Source organism: Mobula birostris, chromosome 12, assembly GCF_030028105.1.
Source record: "Mobula birostris isolate sMobBir1 chromosome 12, sMobBir1.hap1, whole genome shotgun sequence".
Taxonomy (NCBI): domain Eukaryota; kingdom Metazoa; phylum Chordata; class Chondrichthyes; order Myliobatiformes; family Myliobatidae; genus Mobula; species Mobula birostris.
In genome coordinates this window covers 42,912,565-42,938,183 of record NC_092381.1, presented here as the reverse complement: position 1 = coordinate 42,938,183, position 25,619 = coordinate 42,912,565, and the positions used below count along the sequence as shown (strand labels likewise).

The following is a 25,619-nucleotide window of genomic DNA, read 5'->3' as shown; positions in this document are numbered from 1 at the left end:
ATCAATATTTGGAAATTTTAAATAGCCCACCATGACGACCTTGTTACTAAGCAACACACATCAAAGCTGCTGGTGAACGCAGCAGGCCAGGCAGCATCTCTAGGAAGAGCTACAGTCGACATTTCAGGCCCTGTTATTATTACACATTTCCAGAATCTGTCTCCCTATCTGCTCCTCTATGTCCCTGTTACTATTGGGTGGTCTGTAAAAATCACCCAGTAGAGTTATTGACTCCTTCCTGTTCTTAACTTCCACCCACAGAGACTCCTTAGACAATCCCTCCATGACTTCTTCCTTTTCTGCAGCCATGACACTATCTCTGATCAGCAGTGCCACGCCCCCACCTCTTTTGCCTCCCTCCCTGTCCTTTCTGAAACATCTAAAGCCTGGCATTCTAAGTAACCATTCCTGCCCGCGAGTCATCCAAGTCTTCGTAATGGCCACAACATCATAGCTCCAAGTACTGATCCACACTCTAAGCTCATCCGCTTTGTTCATGATGCTTCTTGCATTAAAATAGACACATCTCAAACCATCGGTCTGAGCGCATCCCTTCTCTATCACCTGCCTATCCTCCCTCTCACACTGTCTCCAAGCTTTCTCCATCTGTGAGCCATCTTCCTCTGTCTCTTCAGTTCAGTTCCCACCACCCAGCAGTTGTAGTTTAAATTCTCCTCAACAGCCTTAGCAAACCTCCCTACCAGGATATTGGTCCCACTCGGATTCAAGTGCAACCCGTCCTTTTTGTACAGGTCAACCTTGCCCCAAAAGAGGTCTCAATGATCCAGAAATCTGAATCCCTGCCCCCCATTCCAATCCCTCAACCACGCATTTATCCTCCACCTCACTCACTATCGTGTAGCACAGGAAGTAATCCAGAGATTACTACCTTTGAGGTCCTGCTTCTCAGCTTCTTTCCCATCTCCCTGTAGTCTGTTTTCAGGACCCCTCCCTGTTCCTACCTATGTCGTAGGTACCATTATGTACCACGACCTCTGACTGTTCACCTCCCCATTTCAGGATATCGTGGGCACGATCAATAAAACCTGGGACACTGGCACCTGGGAGGCAAACTACCATCTGCAGTTCTTTCCTGTGTCCACAGAATCACCTGTCTGACCCCCTAACTAGAGAGTCCCCTATTACTGCTGCCTTCTTCCTTTCACTACCCTCCTGAGCCACAGGGTCAGACTCTGCCAGAGGTGCAGCCACTGTTGCTTCCCCGAGGTAGGCCACTCCCTCCAACACTCAAACAGGAGTACCTATTGTTAAGGGGGACAGCCACAGGGGTATTCTCTAGTATCTGACTCTTGCCCTTCCTTCCCCTGACTGTTACCCACTTACCTGTCTTCCAAGGCCCCAGTGTGACTACTTGCCTATAGTCCCTCTCTATCACCTCCTCACTTTCCCTTAGTTCCCTAAGCCGGTCCTGAAGGAACTGCAGCTCGACGCACCTGGTGCAGATGTGGCCTTCCGGGAGGCTGGGAGTCTCCTAGACTTCCCACATCCGACACCCAGCACAGAACACCGGCCTCACAGACGTACTTCCCGTTTCTATCCTCCACAGGTAACCTACCTCACCTCGATCCGTTATCACCTAAGCCCCGTTTTGTTAAATTCCACTATAAAAACAGTGAATATCATGAGGTATATGGTTATGAAGCACGTTCAATCGGAGAACTCACTCTAAATCAGCATAAACCTTTACATAATTAATTTGGTAATAACCTAAGCCACATCATAACAACTTAATTCTTTGATTAAAATTGTCCTGCCTTCTCCAATTACATTTGATACCCTGCCTAATCAAGAACCCATCAACTTCCACTTTAAATATACCCAGTGACTTGGCCTACACAGCTGTCTGTGGCAATGAATTCCAGAGATTACTGCCCTCTGTCGAAAGAAATTCTTCCTCAACTCTGTTCCAAATGAATGTTCCTCGATTCTGAGGCTGTGCACTCTGGTCGCAGACTCCTCCACTTTAGGAAACTTTCTCTCCACACCCACTCTATATTTGATGGGTTTCAAAGAGACCACCCCCCCCCCAACCCACCTCTTTCTTTTAAACTTCAGTGAGTACAGGCTAAGAGCCATCAAACACTCTTCATATGTTAACCCTATCATTTCCAGAGATCTGAAACCTATTCAATGCCAGCATATCTTTTTTTAGATAAGGAGCCCAAAACTGCTCACAATACCCCATGTGGTCTGACGAATGCCTTATAAGGCCTCTGCCTTGTATCCTTACTTTTATAGTGTAGTCCTCTTGAAATGAATACCTTCCTCACCACCGAATCAACCTGCAAATTAACCTATAGGAAAACAATCCTGCACAAGGACTCCCAAGTCCCTTTGCACCTCTGATTTTTGAACTTTCTCCCCATTTAGAAAATACTCTATGCCTTTATGCCTTCTACCACTGCTTGACCATGCACTTCCTTACACTATATTCCTTCTGCCACTTCTTTGCACATTCTCCCAGTCTATCGGTCTTACTATAGAATCCCTGCATCCTCAACATGAACTGCCCCTCCACCTATCTTTGCATCATTTGCAAACTTGGCTACAAAGACAATTTTGTCATCCAAATCATTGACCTATTACGTGAAAAGAAGCAGTCCCAACACCAATCCCTGCAGAACACCACTAGAAATTGGCGGTCAACCAGAAAAAGCCCCCTTTTCCCCCCCACTCTTTGTCTCCTCCCAGTAAGGTAATGCTCTATTCACACTCCTTTCTGTAATACCATGGACTCTTATCTTGTTAAGAAGCCTAATGTGCAGCAACTTGTTAAAGCCCTTCTGAAAATCCAAGTAAACAACATCCACTGATTCTCCTTTGTCTATCCTGCTTGTTATTTCCTCAAAGAATTCCAACACTTCTGTCAGGCAAGATTTCCCCTTAAAGGAAACTATGCTGACTTTGGCCTATTTTATCATGCACTTCCAAGTACTCCAAAACCTCATCCTTAGTAATGGACTCCAATATCTTCCCAACCACTGAAGCCAGGCTAAGTGGCCTATAATTTACTTTCTTCTGCCTCCCCCCTTCTTAAAGAGTGGAATGATACCTGAAATTTTCCAGTCCTCTGGAACTATTCCAGAACCTAGTGATTCTTTCCTAATGCTTCCTCAACTTCTGGTATCCTCTTTTATATTATTGGCTAGCTTACCTCGAAAAACTTTAAAACATTCCATAATCCAGGCTCCAACATTTATGATCTGACTTTCAATGGCAACAGTGAGAAGACAGTCTGTTTCATAGCACTAACAACCTCACCTTAAAGGACACACCTTTCACCAAAGTTAAGCCACAAGAAAAACAATACAAATATTCTGATTCATATAGTTCAGTTAATGCCCTCAAAAGTCACTTCATTTGACACACAAGTGTATCTACAAAAGAAAATTTAAATATCATGCCTCAATTAAACGTTTCTGACATACTCACTATGGCAGATAGATGTATCAGATTGCTGTGTTTCTATTGCAGTATGATATTCTAAATATTTCTCATTCTAAATGAGAAACTGTTGGATTCAATTCATTTAGTGATGAGTTGGCTAAATGTTTGGAACTGTAACAGGAGCACTACAAGTGGCCTCAGCTTGAAGTATTGAAGAAAATAAAACCCATTCCCAATTTCAACTGCAATGAATGAACTGTGAGGCAAAAATCACCATGAACAGAATGCACCTTGCTTGTTATTTTCCACCAAGATAGGCCATCCAAATCTATTGTTCAGACTCACACAGGAGAAGAACTGGTGAGAAACAAATGACTGGGATCAAAGAAAACTTTCAGAAACACCTTTAACATGGAAGGCACAATGAGATTGACTTGATGTCACTGGACAGATGTTAAATTTTAGTGTGGGAGGTGGAAAAAAGGCATTGATTTTCTGTGGGAAGAGGAGTGTAAAATAATTTACAGTGCAATAAATGGCATTTGACTTGCTTTACAAATATTTGATGGTCACGAATATGCTGAATGCCTGAAATATATTTACAACACTAACAAATTAACAAAGAAATATTTTCAAACATCCATTACATATCACAGCTATAGTGTTCCAGGTATAACTATGTTTACTTACAAGCTTCCTTTTCTTGGTAAACTCAATTCTTTCTGCAAAAGAAAAGAATGCAAATTATTGCAACAGGTTAACAGAAAGGTACATTACTCTGTTTCAATACAATTTAAATTAATAATCACAAGCAATTATAAAGTACAGGTGGTGACAAGTTTCATCATTAAAATGGCTACCTGTTATATGAATATAGATGGCCAGTGTATTCCTTTTATAATATAAGAACCATTTACATCTAAACCATGTAAAAACCCATTCATAAATAAGAAAATATACTTCAATGTACAGACAGTTACTCTGGAATGATTGAAACCTGATCTGCCCATTTTATTTCATTTTTTTCATGACCAAGACTAAATTGTCTTTTTAGTCCTGCATTAGTAATGTCACAAACTCACAAAACACAATCAACTATAACATTATTTATATGTCTACATATTTTCTACATGTCTGCTCTATCGGCAAACCATTGCGCCAAATAGCAAGGTTTTTTTTTCTCCAAGCAAGCTCAACCACACCACTGAGCAAAAAATGAGCATAATCCAAAATAAATTACACCATGGCAAAAAAGTAACTGAAAGTAAACAAATTAATTAAACTTAATTCTAAAGAAACATTTTCTACCTTGCTTCAGACAGCATGGACAGGGGAGGTAGTCAGAGACTTTTTCCCAGGATAGAAATGTAAAACAGGAGAGGAAACAATGAAAGAGGAGGGAAGTTTGAAGAGATTTACAAGGCAAGTTTTTTTTTGCCATGGAGAGTGATAGGTGCCTGGTATGTACTGCCGGGGAAGTGATGAAAGTATCTATGATTGTAGCATTTATTTGGCATTTAGACAAGCCAATGAACAGGCAGTGAATGGGGGGGATGTAGACCATGTGCAGGCACGTGAGATTAATTTAATTTGGTATCTAGGTCAGCAAAAAACATCACGAGACAAAGGGCCTGTTCCTCTGCTAGACAGTTCTATGATCTATATTGATTTAAATCTTTCATCTGTCCCTGATGCAGCATATAGCTAAAAGTTAAAACAACATCTACTTTGTAAATTCCTATGGGGAAATATGCTATCATCTTAGCTCAATTCAAAAGAATTTTGCAACTCATGTCAATTCAGGGGTTATACCACTAGATGGCAAGAAACACACATCAATACATCCAACAAACACGAGAAAGTCTTCAGACGCTGGGAATCAACACACAAAATGCAGGAGGAACTCAGCAGGTCAGGAAGCATCCATGGAAAAGAGTAAATAGTCAATGTTTTGGGCCAAACCCCTTCTTTAGGACTGCTCAGAAAAAAAATTCAACTGCTCAGATGAAGCCTAACAGAACAAAATCAAGCATTTTTTCCTACAGATTGCGCGGAACATAGAACGTAGAAATCTACAGCGCATTACAGTTCCTTCAGCCCACAATGTTGTGCCGATCAGGTAACCTACTCTAGAAACTGCCTTGAATTATCCTATCAGATGGCCCTCTATTTTTCTAAGCTCCATGTACCTATCTAAGAGTCTCTCAAAAGACTCCACTGTATCCACCTCTACCACCTTCGCTGGCAGTGCATTCACCACTCTGTGTGAAAAAATTACCTCTGACATCCCCCTTGTACCTACTTCCAAGCACCTTAAAACTATGCCCTCTTGTGTTAGCCATTTCAAGCAAAAGTACCTCCATTACCTCCTTAGACTCTATGCACACGTTTCCACTATCACTCCTGATTGGTAGATTCTCACACCGCTCATCCTCTCGTTCTTCAAACTTGTAGAATACCTTGGGGTTTTCCTTGATCTTGCTCGCCAACGTCTTCTCATGGTCCTTTCTAGTTCTCCTAATTTCATACTTAATCTCCTTCCTGGCAACCTTGTAATTTTCTAGAACTCTATCAGTATCTGGTTTCTTGAAACTTTCGTTAAGTTTTTCTTTTCTTCTTAACTGAATTTTCTACATCCTTCATACACCATGGTTCTTTTACTCTACCATCCTTTCCCTGCTTCAATCGAACATCGAACATACCGATACAGAGCACCATGCAAATGATCCCTGAACATTTGCCACATTTCTGCCGTGCACTTCCCCAAGAACATCTGCTCCCAATTTATACTCCCAAGTTCCTGCCTAATAGCATATTTCCCCTTACCCCAATTAAATGTTTTCCCAAATTGTCTGCTCCTATCCCCCTCCAGCTCTATGGTAAAGGAGACAGAGTTGTAGAACATAGAAATTTACAGTATATTACAGGCCCTTCAGCCCACAATGTTGTGCCGACAATGTAGCCTACTCTAGAAACTGGCTAGAATTTCCCTGGCGCATTGGCCTCTATTTTTCTAAGCTCCATGTACCTTTCTAAGAGGTTCTTAAAAGACCCTATTGTATCTGCTTCCACCATTGCAGCTGGCCAGTGCATTCCACGCACCCACCACTATCTGTGTGAAAAATGTACCCCTGACATCCCCCTGCTACCTATTTCCAAGCACCTTAAAACTATGCCCCTTCGTGTTAGCCATTCCAGCCCTGGGAAAAAGCCTCTGGCTATCCACACAATCACCTCTATCAGGGCACCTCTCATCTTCCATCGCTCCAAGGAGAAAAGGCCAAGTACACTCAACCTATTCTCATAAGATACACCCTCCAATCCAGGCAACATCCTTGTAAATCTCCTCAGCACTCTCTCTATAGTATCCACATCCTTCCTGTAGTGAGGTGACCAGAAACACAGTACTCCAAATGGGGTCTAACCAAGGACTTATATAGCTTTAACATTACCTCACAGCTCTTGAACTCACTCCTACGGTTCATGAATGCTAACACACCATACGCCTTCTTAACAACACTGTCAACCTGCACGGTAGCTTTGAGTATCCTATCGACACGGACCCCAAGATCTTTCAGATCCTCCATGTTGCCAAGAGTCTTACCATTTATATTATATTCTATCTTCAAATTGGACCTACCAAAATGAACTACTTCACACTTATCTGGGTTGAAGTCCATCTGCCACTTCTCAGCCCAGTTCTGCATCCTATCAATGTCCCGCTGTAACCTCTGACAACTCTCCAGACTATCCACATCACCCCCAACCTTTGTATCATTAGCAAACTTACTAACCCACCCTTCTACTGCTTAACCCAGGTCATTTATAAAAATCACAAAGAGGATGATTCCCAGAACAGATCCCTGCAGAACACCACTGGTCACTGACCTCCATGCAGAATACAAACCAACTACAACCACCTTTTGCCTTCTGTGGGCAAGCCAATTCTGGATCCACAAAGCAAGGTCTTCTTGGATCCTATGCCTCCTTACTTTCTGAAGGAGCCTTGCATGGGGAACCTTATCAAATGCCTTACTGATCACTACCTCCAAAATGCTCTCCCACTGAGAGATCTGACACCCGATCAAGTTCATTTCCCAATAGCAGATCAAGTACAGCCTCTCCAATAGTCAACTTGTCTATATATTACGTCAGGAAACCTTCCTGAACACACCTAACAAACTCTACCCTATCTAAACCCGTTGCTTGAAGGAGATGCCAACTCATATTAGGAAAGTTAAAATCTACCATCACAACAACCTTATTATTATTGCGCTGTTTCAAAATCTGGCTCCCGATCTGCTCTTCAGCGTCCCTGTTACTATTGGGAGGTCTATAAAAAAAACTCCCAGTCAAGTTATTGCCCCCTTCCTGATTCTGACTTCCACACACACTGACTCAGTAGATAATCCCTCCATGACTTCCTTCTTTTCTGCAGCTGTGACACTATCTTTGATTAGCAATGCCACGCCCCCCACCTCTTTTGCCTCCCTCCCTGTCCTTATTGAAACATCTAAAGCTGAGCACAGCAGATATTTCTGCTCCTGAGACATCCAATTCTCTATAATGGGCCACAACATCATAGTTCCACATATTGATCCAGGCTCTAAGTTCATCCACCTTGTTTATGATACTCCTTGCATTACAATAGACACTCTCAAACCATCTGGCTGAGTGCATCTTTGCTCTATCATCCGCCTATCCTTCCTCACAAACTCCCTACAAGCTGTCTCTACTTGTGCGCCAACTGCCCTATCCTCTGCCTCTTCACCTCGATTCCCACCCCCCTGCAAATCTAGTTTAAATCCTCCCCAATAGCATTAGTAATCCTCCCTGCCAGGATATTGGTCCCCCTCAGATTCAAGAGCAACATGTCCTTTTTGTACAGGTCACACCTGCCCCAGAAGGGGGCCCAATGATCCAGAAATCTGAATCCTTACCCTCTGCTCCAATCTGTCACTTCATTCTCTTCTTATACTCACTGTCATATTTCACAGGTAGTAATCCCGAGTTTACTACCCTTGAGGTCCTGCTTCTCGGCTTCTTTCTTAACTCCCTGTATTTTGCTTTCAGGACTTCCTCCCTTTTTCTACCTATGTCACTGGTACCAATACGTACCTCTGGCTGTTCACCCTCCCATTTCAGGATATTGTGAACACATTCAGAAACATCACAAACCCTGGCACCTGAGAGGCAAACTACCATCCGTGTTTCTTTTTTGTGTCCACAGAATCGCCTATTTGTCCCACTAATGATATAGAGAGACCCCTATTAGTGCTGCCATCCTCTTCCATTCCCTACCCTTCTGAGCCACATGGCCAGACTCAGTGCCAGAGTCACAGCCACTGTTGTTTCCCCCCCGCACCCCACCCCCAACAGTACTCAAAATAGAGTACTCATTGTGAAGGGGGGTGGACACAGGCGTGCTCTCCACTACCTGATACTCTTCCTTCCCTCTCCTGACAGTCACCCACTTATCTGTCTCCTGTGGCCCTGGTACGACTACCTGCTTGTAGCTCCTATCAATCACCTCCTCACCTTCTCTAACAAGCTGAAGGTCATCGAGTTGCAGTTCCAGTTCCCTAAGTTAGACTCTAAGGAGCTGCAGCTTGATGCACCTGGTGCAGATGTGGCCATCAGGGAGGTTGGAAGTCTCCCAGATGTCCTACGTCTGACATCCAGAGTAGAAAGCTGCCCTTGCAGTCATACCCACTATTCTTAAGTTAGAGGAAAAAGAGATATGAAAGTAACTTAGCTCCTTAGCCCATCCTCGCCAATGTCCCATGTGAAACAAATTAAGGCAAGCATAATTTACATCATGAATGAATTATGTTCACCCTCAATTTTTAAATCAAGATATTCCAACTTAATGAACAATGAAATCACTGTAAATATTTCCTTAACTGAAATCTTTTCAGAGGAGCATTTACGTAATTTTCCATGTCAATGTCCAAAATCAATTATTAATTAATACTATGATCTCAATGTGTGCTAAACAGTCTACTAATGTACCAGGAGCTGAGTAATATGGTGGCATTTCTTCATCATTGATCATATATGCAACAAAAGAACTAAGTTATTTAGGATATAATTGGAGATACAATTTCCCAACTACTTCCACCCCCAACCTTTTTCCAGTCATCCATGTAACCTCACTACTGAAAATGTTTGAGCAATGATTTCATCTGCATTGCTCCATTTCGGTCATCTTTATTTTTATCATCACACTATTAACAATCACATTTCTAGCTAACAAGGACATAATTTCAAGAATTTCAGCATTTTAAAATTGTCTCTACCTTTCCTCTTATTTTACCGAATGTCAGTTGGTGTCAACAGTGGCTTATTTGACAGCACTTTTACTTCAGTTTCACAAATTTCTGGTTGAAGAACTGCTCAAAAGATTTGAACATAAAATTCTGGTCTGACACTCCAATGCAACACTGAGGGAGTGCTGCACTGTTAGAGATGCTGTCCTTTGGATGTAATCTTCAACCTAACTCTTGCCTCCTCCTCCTCGTAGAGCAAAAATATTCCACTGCATTACTTCAAAGTTCAAGGGAGTAATATCAGGTATTCTAACTTAAAAAAATTATGACCATCTTTTGGAGCCTGTTGAGCATAATCAAGACTACTTTAAAAATTATTCATTAGCTGTAAAATGTATTTTGAAATGATTGAGACACATGCTAAATAACTGCATGTCTTGACTTCTATTGTCAAGGTACTTGCTAACACCTACTTCTACCACTGTTATTGGGCATCTGCCCTATTAACATCTTATGTGGCTCAATGAAAAGTTATTTGAAACTTTGCCTCTGAGCATTCTATATTCTAAAGCCGCTACATAAATGCAAAAAACTTCAGCTGCCCAATTAGTATGGAGACTCTTCTGGGACTTTATGCTCTGTACCTTAATTCTTCAGAGGTTAGCTTTGACACAATCAGTATTTCTCTTCTTGATTAAGACAATTTCTGTTGTTTTTGATACACTGAACACAAGCAAACTCCTTTCAACAGACAAATAATGTAAATGCACTGATTTTTACATCAGTTACTAGTTCACAGATCAAGCTCAGTTTTGTTCTAATCGATTCATAGATGTATCATTATTTGCAAAGCCAGCATACAATACTCTGATTATCTCCAAGTTTAAAATGAAAGAGAATTAGATTACCCCTGAATTGTAGGTGAACTATCTTGTTGAACTCTTGTGGTCTGTATGGTAAAGAAGTTGGAAATAAGATAGCTTCATAATTCTTTGTGGTCAATTCTAATACAGAACGCTATCTTGCTGAACCATTCATTTCATAATAACGAGTTAATTACATATTGTTTTTGAGTTTGGAGTCCCACACACAAAGAATCAGAGACAGAATCAGATTTATTGTCACAGACATAAGAATGAAATTGGATAAGAACAGCAGATATCCTGCCCCAAAACCTTCACAGTAAACAAAATGAGTTTTTGTACAATCTGGGAATTTCATGGTGACCATAACTGAAATCAACTTTTGATTGTAAATATATTTAAATATTTTACTAAACAGTTATCCCCCAATTGGTTAATTGCTTACTGGTCAAAAACCACTAATCTACCATATCTTAATCTACCATTAATCTACCGCAATCGGCAATATTAACCTATCATATTTAAAACATTAACCTATCATATTTTAAGTACTAATTACCAATTTACTGAAATATAACAGTTGAAAACATGAAAGAATGGAAAATAACCTCTTTAAATCATACACCGAAGCAAGATCCAGAGTTTATATTAAAATTCTATCAAAATGTGGTCTTATATAATCATTCATGGCACATTGTCAATGATATGTATAAAATAATATGTATGCAGGCAGAGGAGTAACTCATGAATTATTTCCACTTTACACCAATAGATTCACATGGTATGCAAAGTACTGGAAGTACTCAAACACCTTGTGCAGTTAAGCATAAAGGATGAAAGACTAAATGAACCCAGCTTGACTGGACTGAAGTGGAATGTCTATTGTCCAGCATCATGAGTTACAAATGCTGTATATACCTCGATTAATAAAAATACAAATCACGGATTGACAGAAGTGTGCTCCATCATTCTTGACTATCTGCAACAGAAAACTCAATCAAATTAAGCAAACACATTAAGCTGTCAGTACACTATGTCTCAGTTGTTCTGAAAGAAACTAATACTTCTCCCAGCTGCCAAGCATGATACATGATCATTGTTTTATTTTCAAATCTGTCAGCATCATTCACTGTATCCTGTGCATTTTGCAGATCTAATATTAAAAAATTATAATAAAAATACCATTCTTCTTTCACACTGGAAGTAGAATATCTTATAACAGTGTCTGTCAGCTGTATACTTCAATAAGGTTCCCACATCCACCTCTTGAATTAACGCAACTTGCAGCTGTTAGTGGTGTCTCAAATTTGAGGATTCATAACTTGAATGACGAAGGAGGAGGAGAAGATGGTGGCGCGACGCAGCGCGCACGGCTGCTCCATAATGATATCTGTATTTGTTAAGTAGGTACCGTGCACGATCCTGATTTGATGGAGACAGACGTGAGATACACGGAGGAACATCTGGAGAAACTTCTGAAATGCCTGCTTTGCTGCCGCTGCTACTGTGCAATCGAGAATCTCCGGAGAGGAAGGCCCCAAATCCCTGGCTTTGCCTATTGCCGGGGCCAGGGTTGAAGCACTCGGCAGAGATGGTGCTCGGTGCTGGAGGGCTGTTCGGAGGCTCGAAGATTTCAGACGGACTCAAGAGTCGGCTGTGGTTGGTGCTTCCAGGGTGCTGCATCAGCAAGTTTGTGGTGCTGGAGGTTCATGGCAGGGAGAGTTTTTCTTCCTTCTACCATCTGCGTGAGATAATGGGACTTGCGAGAGACTTTGAGCCTTTTTTTTTTACTGTGCCTATAGTCTGTTCTTTATCAAATTACGGTATTGCTTTGCACTGTTGTAACTATATGTTATAATTATGTGGTTTTTGTCAGTTTTTTTAGTCTTGGTTTGTCTTGTGTTTCTGTGATATCATACTGGAGGAACATTGTATCATTTCTTAATACATGCATTACTAAATGACAATAAAAGAGGACTGCTTGTCCTCATAATCTAATCTAATCTAATCTCAACTGTATTAACACAAGTATATCTGATAATGTCCTTGCAGCTGAACCTGGTCTTCAGTTACCTTGCGCCCCTTTACTACTGGATCAAGAACATGCTTGTCGACAAAGAAGATGCTTAACGGCCATCCTATGTTAGAAGAAATTGGATATATGCAACTCCCACAATGCAAATATTAAATTTGTAATTTAGAACATAAGGGCCCTCAAAAAGCAACAACCTATCCAAAAGGTGCTCCACTATCAAGCTCAGATAACTCAGACACTTTGATAATAATATCATTGGCCAGAGTGAAACAAGACAAATAGGAAATGGTGAGCTGAAAGAATAGGGTGCAAGTACAACTTCTTCTGAAAGGGCAATACAGGAATAGGGACAACGTAGTTCATGGGGCAATTTTTGCTGCGTAGAGTGTGGTGTCTGGCATCTTTCTACAAGAAAAGTGAACATCTCATGACCCTTTGGCTCACTGCAACACTTATACAAGGTCATCAACTTTGAAATTCCACCACAGAAGAAAAATGTGGCCAAAAGGGGGCTCTATTTCACCCTTGATAATTCTCTGGCAGCCATCCTGGCAGTCCCAGCAGAGGCAATGATCTTGCTGATCAACGTCAACATCATGAATGAAAAAATAGCAATCATTTCTCAACATGTGATTGGCAAGTGGACTTTAGAGAAAGCTAACACCAATGGACTTCTCCTGACAAAATTTTCATTGCAAGACTTTGTCACACCAAAAATATTATTTCACCAGAGAGAAGAGTACAAGACCTCATGGCAACACACTCAATATAACTGGTACTGTCAGACTACCCTTTCAGCCAAAGACAAGACCAAAAGGATGCCCAAATCACCTTTACCACAAAAGGTACTGTTGGACTATCCATTGCACCCAGACTATCACCTGGCTCTGAAGCAATGACAGCAACAAACATTTGTCAAAGGAATCAAAGTGATTACAAATCAAGTAGAGAACACAAAGGATTTGGAAGCAAATGGTCTCCTGCTGAAGTTGTAAAATTTAATAAAGAACAATTTTTGTCACAAATTCATAACTTCAGCACCAGAAAAGTCGATGTGCCAGAGTTCTTCAGGATTGCTGTAATTTTAACTATCTTCAAAAAGGAGACCAACTGTATTAACCTAACAAGTCTTGATATCTGGGTCGGGCATGATATCCTGGGCTTACTTCTCTGATAAAAGTATGTTGGTTATGAATGCCCTGTTTGGCACACTGAGTATCCTACTTAACACCTTCCAAAGAGCTGCTTCCCTTATCACAATGTAGATAGCATTAATTCGGAGACACAATGGACATGATCTCCATCATGGCTAAATTTCAAAAGAAATACAAGGAGAGCATCAATCACTGTTCATGCTTTTTTTTATTCTAACAAAACCATTTAACTTCACAGAGGGAATGTACAGCTTCCTTTTAAAATCTGGCTGCCAACAGAATTGCATTTCCTTCTTGCATCACCTTTATCATGGTGCACATTCAATACCCTCAATCAACAGGTTCATAGCTGTTTAAAATTCAGTGCACAATCTTTTGAAGCAAGAAGATTGCTTCAACATTTTTCTGTCTTCTCACAGCAATTTTAACCTCACCCCCAAAAAAAAACTTCAGACTGGGATGAAGCAAGTCTGGAGGACAAATGGAAAACTCCCAAACCAATGCTGCCCGTTTTGCAGAACCAAGGTCATCCAACTTCAACCACCCAGTTGCAGCACACAGATGATCCTTGCATACATATACACACATTCAGAGACTGAGTTCCAAGTCACCAGACACTCGTCCATAAAGGCAGCTAAAAGATGAACCTTACGTAAAACAGTATGTCCTGTTCCATCTCGGTACAATAATTCCCCCTGACAACAAATAACCACAATGCAATCCTCAAAATGAGTCACCGTCTTTTCTGAGAACCACCATGCAATGAAGGCAATGTAATGGAATTCACCTATGCCTTCAGAACCTTCTGCCATGTGAGGGTAAAAAAAGCTTTTGAAGATCCTCAGATTCAGCACAAAACTCGTGACTTAATGGGCAGCAGTAGTCCCCAGTCTACTGTATGCTTTTAAAATACCTCAAAGCAGCACTGCCATCAAATACTTTAGATTCATTGATAGGAAAAGCAAACTAACGTCAGTAACTTCTTCAGTGTAGATACTCCCAGCACTGAGGCCCTAAATGCCACCATCAGTGAGTTCCCACAATTAGACCACATTATTTTGCATGCCTGATATCACACCTCTAAAACAGGCTCAACTTTTCTGAGCTCCGTCACAGCAAGATTATGCAGAGGAAAAGATTCAATGATATTCTCAAAGCCTCCCCAAAGGTTTAACATCTGCACTGCCTTGTGAGAATTCCTTGCTTCTTATGTCTCAAAATGAAGAAGAATTTCATGTCACATTTCAATTCCAGATTCCACACCAAAAGCTAGCATAAACTGCAGAAGTACACCGTCTCTCAAACAACTTGCATGCCAACTGATCAAGCACCTCCTTCCTCATTTGTGACATAGCGCCACACTGATCTCCTCAGTTACATATGAATTCACAAAACTGGACTGGAAGCTAATCATAAACAAGAGAAAATCTGCAGATGCTGAAAACCCAAGCAATGCACACAAAATGCTGGAGGAACTCAGCAGGCTAGGCAGCATCTATGGAAAAACGTATTGTCAATGTTTTGGGCTGAAACCCTTTGGCAGGGCCTGCTGAGTTCTTCCAGCTTTTTGTGTGTGTTGCTTGGAAGCTCATCTTCCTCATTTCCAAGGAAATGTCAAAGAAGATGATTATCCACCATCCACATTACATTAATAACCTTCACAGGAGTTCAATTTAAAGGTCAGTAATTCAATCCTATAAACTATTTTATCCATTATATTCATGTAATACGACTTGCATTATACAGCATACATTCGAAGCAATACTTCATCTTATTGCTGTTGGCTACTTCTTTGAAAATTGGCCTTCCAAGCAGAGCTACAACAGGGCTGTTATTTAAAACTAGTTTTCCAAAATACTAGTGGCATATGACCTAGACTAAGACCACTAGTACACTGTAACTAAATCAGATGTAATGTTCATGATTTTTAACTGTGGAGCATCAGCTAAATAATAATATTGCACCCTATTATATTATGGCAGTCCACTAAATTAGATGCAGAGGATATAAAAATATATTTATCTTGAAGTGCTCAGGAACTTTCAACACTTCCTGTGAGATTTTATTGTACCGATACTGAACAATGTACAGTTGGTTAGTTTAGACCAGGGTTCCCCAATTAGTTTTCCACAAGGGCCAGATTATGCCAAGCATGCCAAGCCAAGGGCCAAAATGTCCAGGGCTTTTTTTTCATTGCACCAGTAAGTTGTTTTATGGGCAGATGTTGTTGTTGCTGCTATTACCATTATTATTATTATTACAGTATTATTAGTAGTAGTAGCAGTAGTAATTTAGGCCTGGGATTCTCAAAGCCTTTGTCATGGGTCACACAAGAAAAAAAATGCACTCTTGAAACAAAATAAGTCCAAAACCAACCATTTAATTATGACTCTAGCTATCACAACTGTCAGCTGTCACATTGAGAACTCATCTGGGACTTAAAATACATGTGTACACAAACACACACTCACTCTGTAAACATGGTAGTCTTCACCACTTCTCTTCCACACATGTTTTAGTAGTGCTGCCTCTTCCACTGTTTCTGTTCTCTCATTTAATCTATTTGTTCTTTTTAATTGAGCTATGTAGCATTTGAAGTATGAAGTGTAGCTATAAATGAAATCATCAGTATTATTGTTGTAATATTATTATACCACAATAAGATTGACAAATGGACGAAAACAAATTGATTCACTCACCAATCAGTGAGAGAATTGACAGCGACAGGATGAGGCAATCTTTCTGATGTCGGGCCTGTATTCTGTTGTGGCAATCCTGAGGCACTGGCCAAGATGTGCATTGGAGAGTCTGTTTCTGTCCTGGTTCTTGATAGAGTTCATTGATGACTCACATATGTACATGGAGGGGCAGTTTGAGTAGGAGCATTGCAATAGCTCTCGGGTTTTTGAATTGAGCTTGGGGAACCACATTGATACAAAAGTCACTCACCCCAACATCCTTGTCTTGTGCTTTGAGCAAATCAGATGTTCCCATTTCCAAGACCTCCATCTGAAGAGTTGCCTCATCTATGGAAGGTACCAGCCTTTTGGCCTCTGCAGTCCACTGGCCAAGAGCCAAAATGGAGAACAGCTGTCTCAGGAAGAGGAGGATGTCACCTGAGAGTTTAGGGGAGCTTTCAAATCATTCCCTGAAGTTTTCTGCCAGGCTCGTCACAAAATCCTTCATTACTGGATCCTCCCACATTTCGTTCTTCTCGCAATGCTCCCGCAGACGTGGAAAGTGCAACTTTCTCTCGTGAATGTTTCTCTCCAAAAGGTTCAGCTTTGACTGGAAAGCTTCAATCGCCTCATACATGTCCGCAGCTATGTGGTTGTTGCCTTATAATTGCAGATTAAGTTGATTTAGATGAGATACGATGTCACACAAAAAAAAAGAACATATGCCATCACGCTGTTGTCGCTTAAAAACCTCTTAAATCCTTGGGCTTTTTGGCTCTGCAGGCTGGATAAAAATGACAAGCTCATCGCACAGGTCGCACACCCTCTCCAACACATAGCCTTTGCTCAGCCAGCGTACATCATTATGCTGCAAAAGACCTTTGTGTTCCGCTGACATTTCCTCCAGCAATGCTCTGAAAAGGCGATGTTGCAGACTAGAACTCTCATGAACGAAATTTACCATTCTCGTCACAGTATCTATTGCCTCTTGCATTTCCCCACACAGTTTAGCGCACAACATTGATTTGTGAATAATGCAATGAAATGCCAAGAGTGCTGGGTTAACAGCGGCAAACCTGCTTACCAAGCCCTTGTGTTGTCCCACCATCAACAGAGCCCCATTGGTGACAACGGACACAATTTTGCTCACATCCAAACCATTCTTCTCAAACAACTGTGACAATTCATTAAAAATTATTTCCCCAGTTGTGCGCCCAGACAGAGGAAGCAAACAAAGTAGCTCTTCCCAAAAGGTCTTCCCATCAAAAAATCCTGCGAGCACAGATAGCTCTTCCATATCCGTTCGGCCACAGGACAAGTCTATGGCTAGTGATATAGTTTCTGCTTTTTCCAAGTCAATGAATAGATTGGAAAAACACTCCTCTGCTAAAACATCTACTCTTCTTGTTGCTGTGTTAGCCAACAATGGCACCGTCTTTAATAGCTCCACAACCATTAACTTGGTTTTCTCATTATTATTTAAAACTTCGCCAACCATATCAATTGCACACGTTTTAATCAACTCGGCATCAGCGAATGGCTTTTTAGCTTTGGCAAGATTCCATGACACATGCAATGATGCAGCTGTTGCGCTCTCTTGTGCAGATGTTGACTTACAGATAGTAGAAATGGAGTGCTTGTATGATGTTAGCATATTTGCAATGTTTTGTTTGCGTTGATCTGATTTTGCAGGTAGTTGGCATTAAAACTGGCAGCATGCATAGTGTTGAAGTGCCACTTTAGATTTTCTGATTTGCAGACAGCTACGGACTGCGTGCATATTAAGCATGTCGGTTCAGCATTGGCATGGTCTGGTAAAATAAAACAAAACTGATCAGTCCAGTCAGATTTGAACTGACGGTTTTCCTGGTTGACTTTGCGCTTTTTCGTGCAGGCCATGTTGTTCTTGGTTTAGGGTCCGTGACTTACTGCTGGTAACAATCCGCTTAGATGACAGAATCGCTTTTAGATGACAGATTCGCTTCTTAGATTACAGGCGGGTAGCTGGTGCGTGCTGCTGTCCAGTCGAGGACCATAGAGAGCGCGCAGTAAGTCGCGCGCTCTATGGGGACGTGGGTCAAATGTACTGTTTTGGATGAGGTTAAAATAAATTAGAGCAACGTGCACCTTATTTACATGCTATGACAGGTGCATTCACGTAAGTGCCAATGGGTCGGCGCCGTGCAGACATTTGGACCTGGCCCGCGGTCCGCCTGTTGGGGTTGTCTAGCTTAGACCATCTGTTTACCTCATGTAACATGGCTCATCACTTCAACATATGTGACCTCACCACTGTACAGTGCAGTAACAAAAAGAATACAGGGCGTTAGCTCTGCACCTCCACGTTTACAAACTTTCTGACAATTTAACACATGAAGCTCAAATGGTTCGGTGTTTTAAAGTTAGGAGTTTTGTGCAAGTGTTTCCCTTGTTAAAAGAAAGTTTTAAATCTAGGTAAATTTTTTAGCTCTTAAATATATAATCTAATTTTGCAACTTGTTTTTAATCTTAAAGAAATTTTATAGGGCTGGAAATTATTGCATACAACACTTTTTGACCTCACACAAAGGAAGTTAACCTAACTGTACATAAACAGGCTCTTATTTAAAGGTCACATTGTCTGACAATACCAGTGCCACACATTCCTGAACAATCACCTCATGTTTAACACCCCCATCCTACCTTCTCCTTCGATATTACTCCTTTCCTCTAAAATTCCAAAACCCCAAACTCCAAGGTGGATATTTGCTTACACACCACCCCCACCAAGTACTCCCCAACATTCTACATACTAACAGGTTTCCTCTGCAAGCTCCACAATGGTCTGTGTCTATATTGTAAGGCCAATACTTCTTACGCATTGTACTTGAGATCTTGTACTCAACAGAATACTGTTGTTGGGTCCCATGCAAAATACTGATGTGCCGAGAACCCACTTCACACATGCCTCATTAATAAAACAAAGAGTATCTGAACCAAGGGCTGTTATAATCATGGATGCAGGAATGGCTTGACCAATGGTGATGCAGCACCTCCTCCATGCATGTTGTACTTCATGTAAACTAATTGAGACAATATGAAATTGTAACATATTTTGGATTTCAGATGTCACAAATAGAAGTATAAAGCTAGAGTCTTTCTTTACCATTGCGCCCAAGAGACTCTGATGCTTTAAACAGAGTGCATTAAAAAGATATATGCAATGTTTTTAACACCATAATGCATATTTGCATGTACAGGTACTTAATAATTCTATATAAAGCAAAGGTAAATATTTATCATATGGTGAGATCTGTACAATCTAGCAATTATATTAAACAGCAACATGAAACTTCAGTTAATTTTTGTTATTGCTCTTTGTTGGAAATCCTAAACAAAGGGAAGTTGTGAATCTTTAGAAAGTTTTCACTTTGAAACATTTAGGGTGTTTTTGCAGCAGAAGATCATCATTCATTGTGAAATGCAATTGTCTTGGAGATAATACAAAAGGTCAGAATAAAATCTTGAAGCAGAAGGGAGCAAGCAAGTGGACTTGAATATAGTAATAAATCAAGCCTCCTTCCCCTCCTCGTCAGTCATTCCTTTTGGTTAAGAATGACTTGCTTCCATTCCAGTTTTGTGAGTCCTAAGATGGCTGAAGAGTCCTATCTGGAAACTACACGCTGGGGCAGGCAGGTGAGTCATTTAGGAAGTTCTGAGCTCCTCTGGAACTTGCTCATTCTGCTCAGTGTCTTACCTGATGCAACTGCACTTTAGGTCGTCATGCGCCTCAGAGTAGAGTACTTGTTTCAAGAGTCTGGAGTCAGCCATGCACATTACAGACCCTGATTATAGACCTGACATAGCAGGATTAGAGACTCAATGCCCTAGGAACCAACACTGAATGATTCTGGAAGATTTTAAGGTGATGATGTTAATCATATTTTTCCAGATCTTTGGAGTTACCGACTGTGGTTCATCCACATTCCAAAGTGAACATGATAGCTGAAAACAATGCAAGTGCTGGGCCTGAGACCCTGGCCTTTAAACATGCATTCACTCATTGGCTAAAAGCTGTCCTGAGACGATGCATTTGTCTACCTTTGCTGAGAGCCATATCTGAGATACAGAAAGTGATCTATATTTTCCACTATAACAATAATTGTAAGTACAGTTAAGATGTCAACAATGACTTGCAACTAAACCTTCATACATACACTTCTGCAAACATTAACTTTGTGCAATAAATGGTGATGGTGATCTTGGTTCGAGAATGGAGGTCACAAAGATTATGAAAACAGGCAGTTGGGACCTGCTAGAAGGGCTCTTTGAAGACCTTCTCTGAACAGTTCATATCTTTGAAGTAAGTGTCTTTGATTTTCTTCCACAATAGTGATACAAACTGGGATTTATTGCTCACCAACAAGTAATTATTAAGGCAACCCAACAATGAAAAAAAATTCCAGTATCTGGCTGACTAGACCCAACACTTACTGCACTGAGTATCCTTCCCACTTTATGGTCAGAAATCAAAGAACGGCCAGTGTGGTCAGTGGTCAAAGGGTTCCTCCATGAGTTCAGCTGTTTGCCATCTTAGAAATACAGATCCTATCCATTAAGGATACAACAGACTTGACCTTTATATTTTCACAAATCCAAAGACAAGGAAGAGAGCAGCTCCAACTACTACACATGGCTTCCTTCAAATTTAAAAAAGCTTTATTGCCAATAGCAAAATGAGAAAGCTCATTGTAAATTAGTTTCAATATACATTAATTTTGTAATCGTGCATATTATCAGGAAGAATAGTAGATAAGCTTATTACTGGTAAAAATCAAAAAACAAAACACTAATCACTGAAAGCAGCAAATGGCTGAACATCACTATAAAATTCTGCAAATTTTACAGAAATTCTTAGTTTATGAAAGAGAATACAAAATTAGAGAAGGGTTATTTTCAACTTGCATATTAAAGAATGGTTAAACCATGATAACATAGCTGATAAAGATTACAGACATAGAGGAGTATGGATAATATGGGTATGGTATAGTTTATGGAGACTTAACCTGTGTATTTGATTGTAAGTGTGTTATCCAGCAAATGACACTTCAATAAATGAACAACACGTCTTCAAGTACAGGGAGAAGTCATTCCATCCAGAGAGGACAACCCAGTTAGAAAATGGTTTAATGCAGCAATGAGAGACAGTGCCAACATCACCGACACTGTAAAGCAGACTGAAGAGTGGCTGAAGAAAATCAACAAAATTGGACCCACTGCTAAATTTAAGACATGGTTATACCAACATTGTCTTCTACCAAGGCGGCTCCAACTTTTCACGGTGTACAAGTTCCCCATGACCACTGTAGAAGACATCAAGAGGAAAGTTAACAAGCACCTGAGAAGGTGGCTGGGGATCCCCCACCCCCCAAGTTTTCCTTCAGTGGGGCTCTGCATTATATCAGGCCAGCTACAGTTCCTGTTGTTATCGGTAGTGGAGGAGTTCAAGGTGGCAAAGTGTAGAGTTGTGTTAACACTGAGGGGCTCCGATGACAAGCTCATAAATCAAGTAGGAGTCACAACAAGATCGGGCTGAAAGTGGGCCACCAACTCGGCCTCAGACCAGGCAGTGAGCAATCTGCAATTGAGAGACATCACCGGCAACCCATGCCTGGGACGGCAAGGCCTTGGCTCCACACACTACCAACAATGGGGGAGTGCAAATGCAAGGGATGGAGAGGATATGGTCCAGTCAGAGGTACGGAACCTTGAGGATGAAAGGCGGTTATTGAAGTGGAGTTGAGGGGTCACAGAGCGCCTGGACAAAATGGGATCTTCCCAAGTGCAAGATCAGTTGGGCAGAGCTTTGGACACTGAAGCCCTTCCGTATTTCTTTCCTCTGCAGTCCGTGTATGACACTCTCCCTACACTATTACAACTGCATACATGGGGGCTGAGAGAGTACTCTAACCCCAAGGGTTGTCATTAGTGGGGTTCACTGGCACACATACTGTCAGGATGGATGCAAAACAATTTTAACACAAGGACGATATAGGTGGCGTCATGACAACGCCCTGCGTCCCCTGCAGACACACTGGAGCAGGAGAGGTATAAAAAGAGACCAGCTGGCAGAGAGACAAACAGGGCAGTCATTTTCATCAAGGAGAGGACCACACCAGTCATATCAAAGAGGCTCATATCCAATCTGCTGCAAACTGCCAAACCATGGGATATGAGGGTCGATGTGGGGAGGAAGATGCAATTCCTGGAGGTGGTGCAAACAACAGTTCGACCAGATATCGCAGTGTGGCCCACCAAAGACAAAAAAAATCACCCTGGTGGAGCTGACGGTACCATGGGAAGAAGGATGCGAGAAGGCTCACGAGAAGAAGGGGTTGAAGTACCAGTCCCTAGTCCAGGACTGCAGGGACAAAGGATGGTGGACGTGGCTATTCCCTGTAGAGATCGACCACAGAAGGTTCCCAACAAAGTCAGGATGGAGGTTGCCAGCTGCACTGGACCTTGATGAAAAAAGCAAGAACCACGCTGCTCTCAGGATGGGTGAGGAAGCAGAAAGAGCCTCTTGCTGAATATGGAGCAGGCAAGACAAGTTGAGCTGGAAGTCAGGAGCAGATAGGCAGTGACTTGGCCACCACTGCTGACCTGCCAGCTAGAGAGTGTAGAGGTTAAGGGCTGAAACACTATGAATGTTGGGCAGCACCTGACGACATCTGCCTCTGGCCAAAGGCTACATCAGGTAACTGAAGAAGCACCCGAATGTATGATGCAAGCAAACAGAACACACAGGTTCAAATCCTACCATCACAGCTAGACATTTAAATTTTAATTATGGGAAACAAGTTGTGAATCAGTTATAAAATATTAGTGCATTCATTTATTGCTCTATCTCTTCACTCTCAAATACATTAAAACTGTTAGACTTGAAATTGGTGGCACCTTAAACTACTATCTGTCACCTAAATCTTGTTGAGTTCGCTCAGATTCAAAGTCCTGTCCTCCAATAGTCATCAGAATTCTCATAAATATTTGGTTCACTGAAAACCTTGCTAAACTTCTATTCAACTCTTGATTTTTGCACTGCTAATGCTTTGTTGCTCATTAAAATGAATGTATGCTATTGGATTATAAGACAGTAAGATTTAAAGGATTTACCTGATATTTCAACAATTGAAAGAATGTATTCAAGTCACATCATTGAAAAACAAGTTATCTCAACAGCTGTGATATACTGATAACTAGTTTTTTTTTGTGATGAACTCGATCAAATGCTGATTATCACAATCTGAATTTTCCAAATTCAAGTCAACAACCATGGCACAGAAAGAAAGTTATGAAATTGGCTTCAAAAACAAGGTTTTTGCTTGTCATGCTGATACGAGTGGCCTGTTCAGACTTACAGAATCTGCCATGTAAGATCTAAAAATGCTGATGTATGTATTCCAAGCTACTGACTGTGTATGTATATATATATATACCAGTACCAACCTTGCTAGAGTCTAATTGCATTTCCTTCCCTTGAATTAATTTTCCATGCAATATGTGCACCTCCAATCTAGTTAAATGTTAGAGGTCATCCAAACACCACAAAAATTGTCTGCCAATGTCAAAATGCTGTGTTCTCACTGAAGCATAAAAGTGATCAAGCTCCTTTCATCTTGCTAGTCAGAAATGTTCCTGTTTCATACTACTTTTACCTTTGCACAGAGGAATTATTTTTCTGACAATTTCACAACAACTGCAGTTTTCTTTCCACCTTTGCACTTGAGCAAAGTATTATATATTTGGATAAACTATTTCTGAAAGCACAATCAAATCAGAATCAGGTTTATTATCATCAGCATGTGCTGTGAAATTTGTTAACTTAGCAGTAGCAGTTCAATGCAATACATAATATGGAAGAAAAAAATAATAATAATTAAATAAGGAAATCAATTACAGTATACATATACTGAATAGATTAAAAATCATGCAAAAAAATGGAAATAATATATATAAAAAAGTGAAGTCGTGTTCACGAGTTCAACGTCCATTTTAGGAATCAGAAGGCAGAGGGGAAGAAGCTGTTCCTGAATCGCTGAGTATGTGCCTTCAGGCTTCTGTACCTCCTGCCTGATGGTAACAGTGAGAAAAGTGCATGCCCTGGGTGCTGGAGGTCCTTAATAATGTATGTGGCCTTTCTGAGACATTACTCCTTGAAGATGTCCTGTATACTTTGTAGGCTAGCACCCAAGATGGAGCAGGCTAAATTTACAACCCTCTGCAGCTTCTTTCGGTCCTGTGCAGTATCCCCTCCATACCAGACAGTGATGCAGCCTGTCAGCTACACTGATGAATGTGGCCATATTGGATATAAAAAGTTACTTCTTTCCCTCACTCCTCCCACACCACCACCATCACCTAAAGGGCATTAATGAACCAAAAAGGTTTTGAACAAAAATCCAAAATTTCATCGTCATTATTGCTGATACTGTACTAGTTTCCACTCCAAAATTTATTTAACTTTTAATAAAAAATTAAATTTCTATCCACTACAGTAGGACTTAAACAAATATATTCAGCTATATATTTTGTTTAAAGATGAGTTTGATTTGTCATCTATAGTTTTGTTTCAATTAATAAGTTATGAATGAGTGTGGAATTCTTTTAGCATCAATCATAGTTTAAGCTTGCCAGTGAGGTATGATGGAAAATATATTGAAAAATGTCAAGCTTCATTTTATACCATCCTTCAACCACATATTCAACTCTCTAACCTTATTGAAAGATGATTTCAGGACTGAGTCAGTCACTTTCTGCTAATCCAAAAGGTTTTGAAATATATTATTTGGAATAAAGGAACAACTCTTGGTTTGAGAATGTGACAACCAAAATGGACAAGCCATTCCACACCCAAATCCGGATAAAAATCAGCATAATGTTTGGAAGAGTTGCTGATTCCCAGCTTTAAGGAACTTAATTCAATCCTGCCTTCTGCTGTAATATGAACCTCCTCATAGCCTGATGGGCTTCTTCTGGGTATTGTGGGTTTCTCTCACATCTCAAAGGTGTGTGGGTTTGTGGGTTAATTTCCCCTAGTGTGTAGGTAGGCCGGAATTTGAAAAAAGCTGATGAAAATGTGGGAAGGGTAAAATAGCTTAGTATAGAATTTAACAGCCAGCATGGATGGGTTTCCATGCTACAGAGATTTACATTACTGGATAACCCACCTTCTA

At 40.7% G+C, this 25,619-nt stretch overlaps 1 protein-coding gene across 8 annotated transcripts in view; it reads right to left on the bottom strand.

Annotated features, from left to right (window-relative positions):
• Positions 1–25,619, bottom strand: part of mast2 (microtubule associated serine/threonine kinase 2) — a 456,242-nt gene that overhangs the window by 250,436 nt on the left and 180,187 nt on the right. For 7 of the 8 annotated variants that reach the window (XM_072273698.1, XM_072273699.1, XM_072273700.1 and 4 more), the window contains one exon: positions 4,099–4,130. In XM_072273698.1, coding sequence (XP_072129799.1) covers positions 4,099–4,130 — 32 coding nt within the window. Of the gene's footprint in view, positions 1–4,098; positions 4,131–25,619 lie in introns of those variants that run through there. The other variant, XM_072273708.1, reaches the window with a different exon arrangement.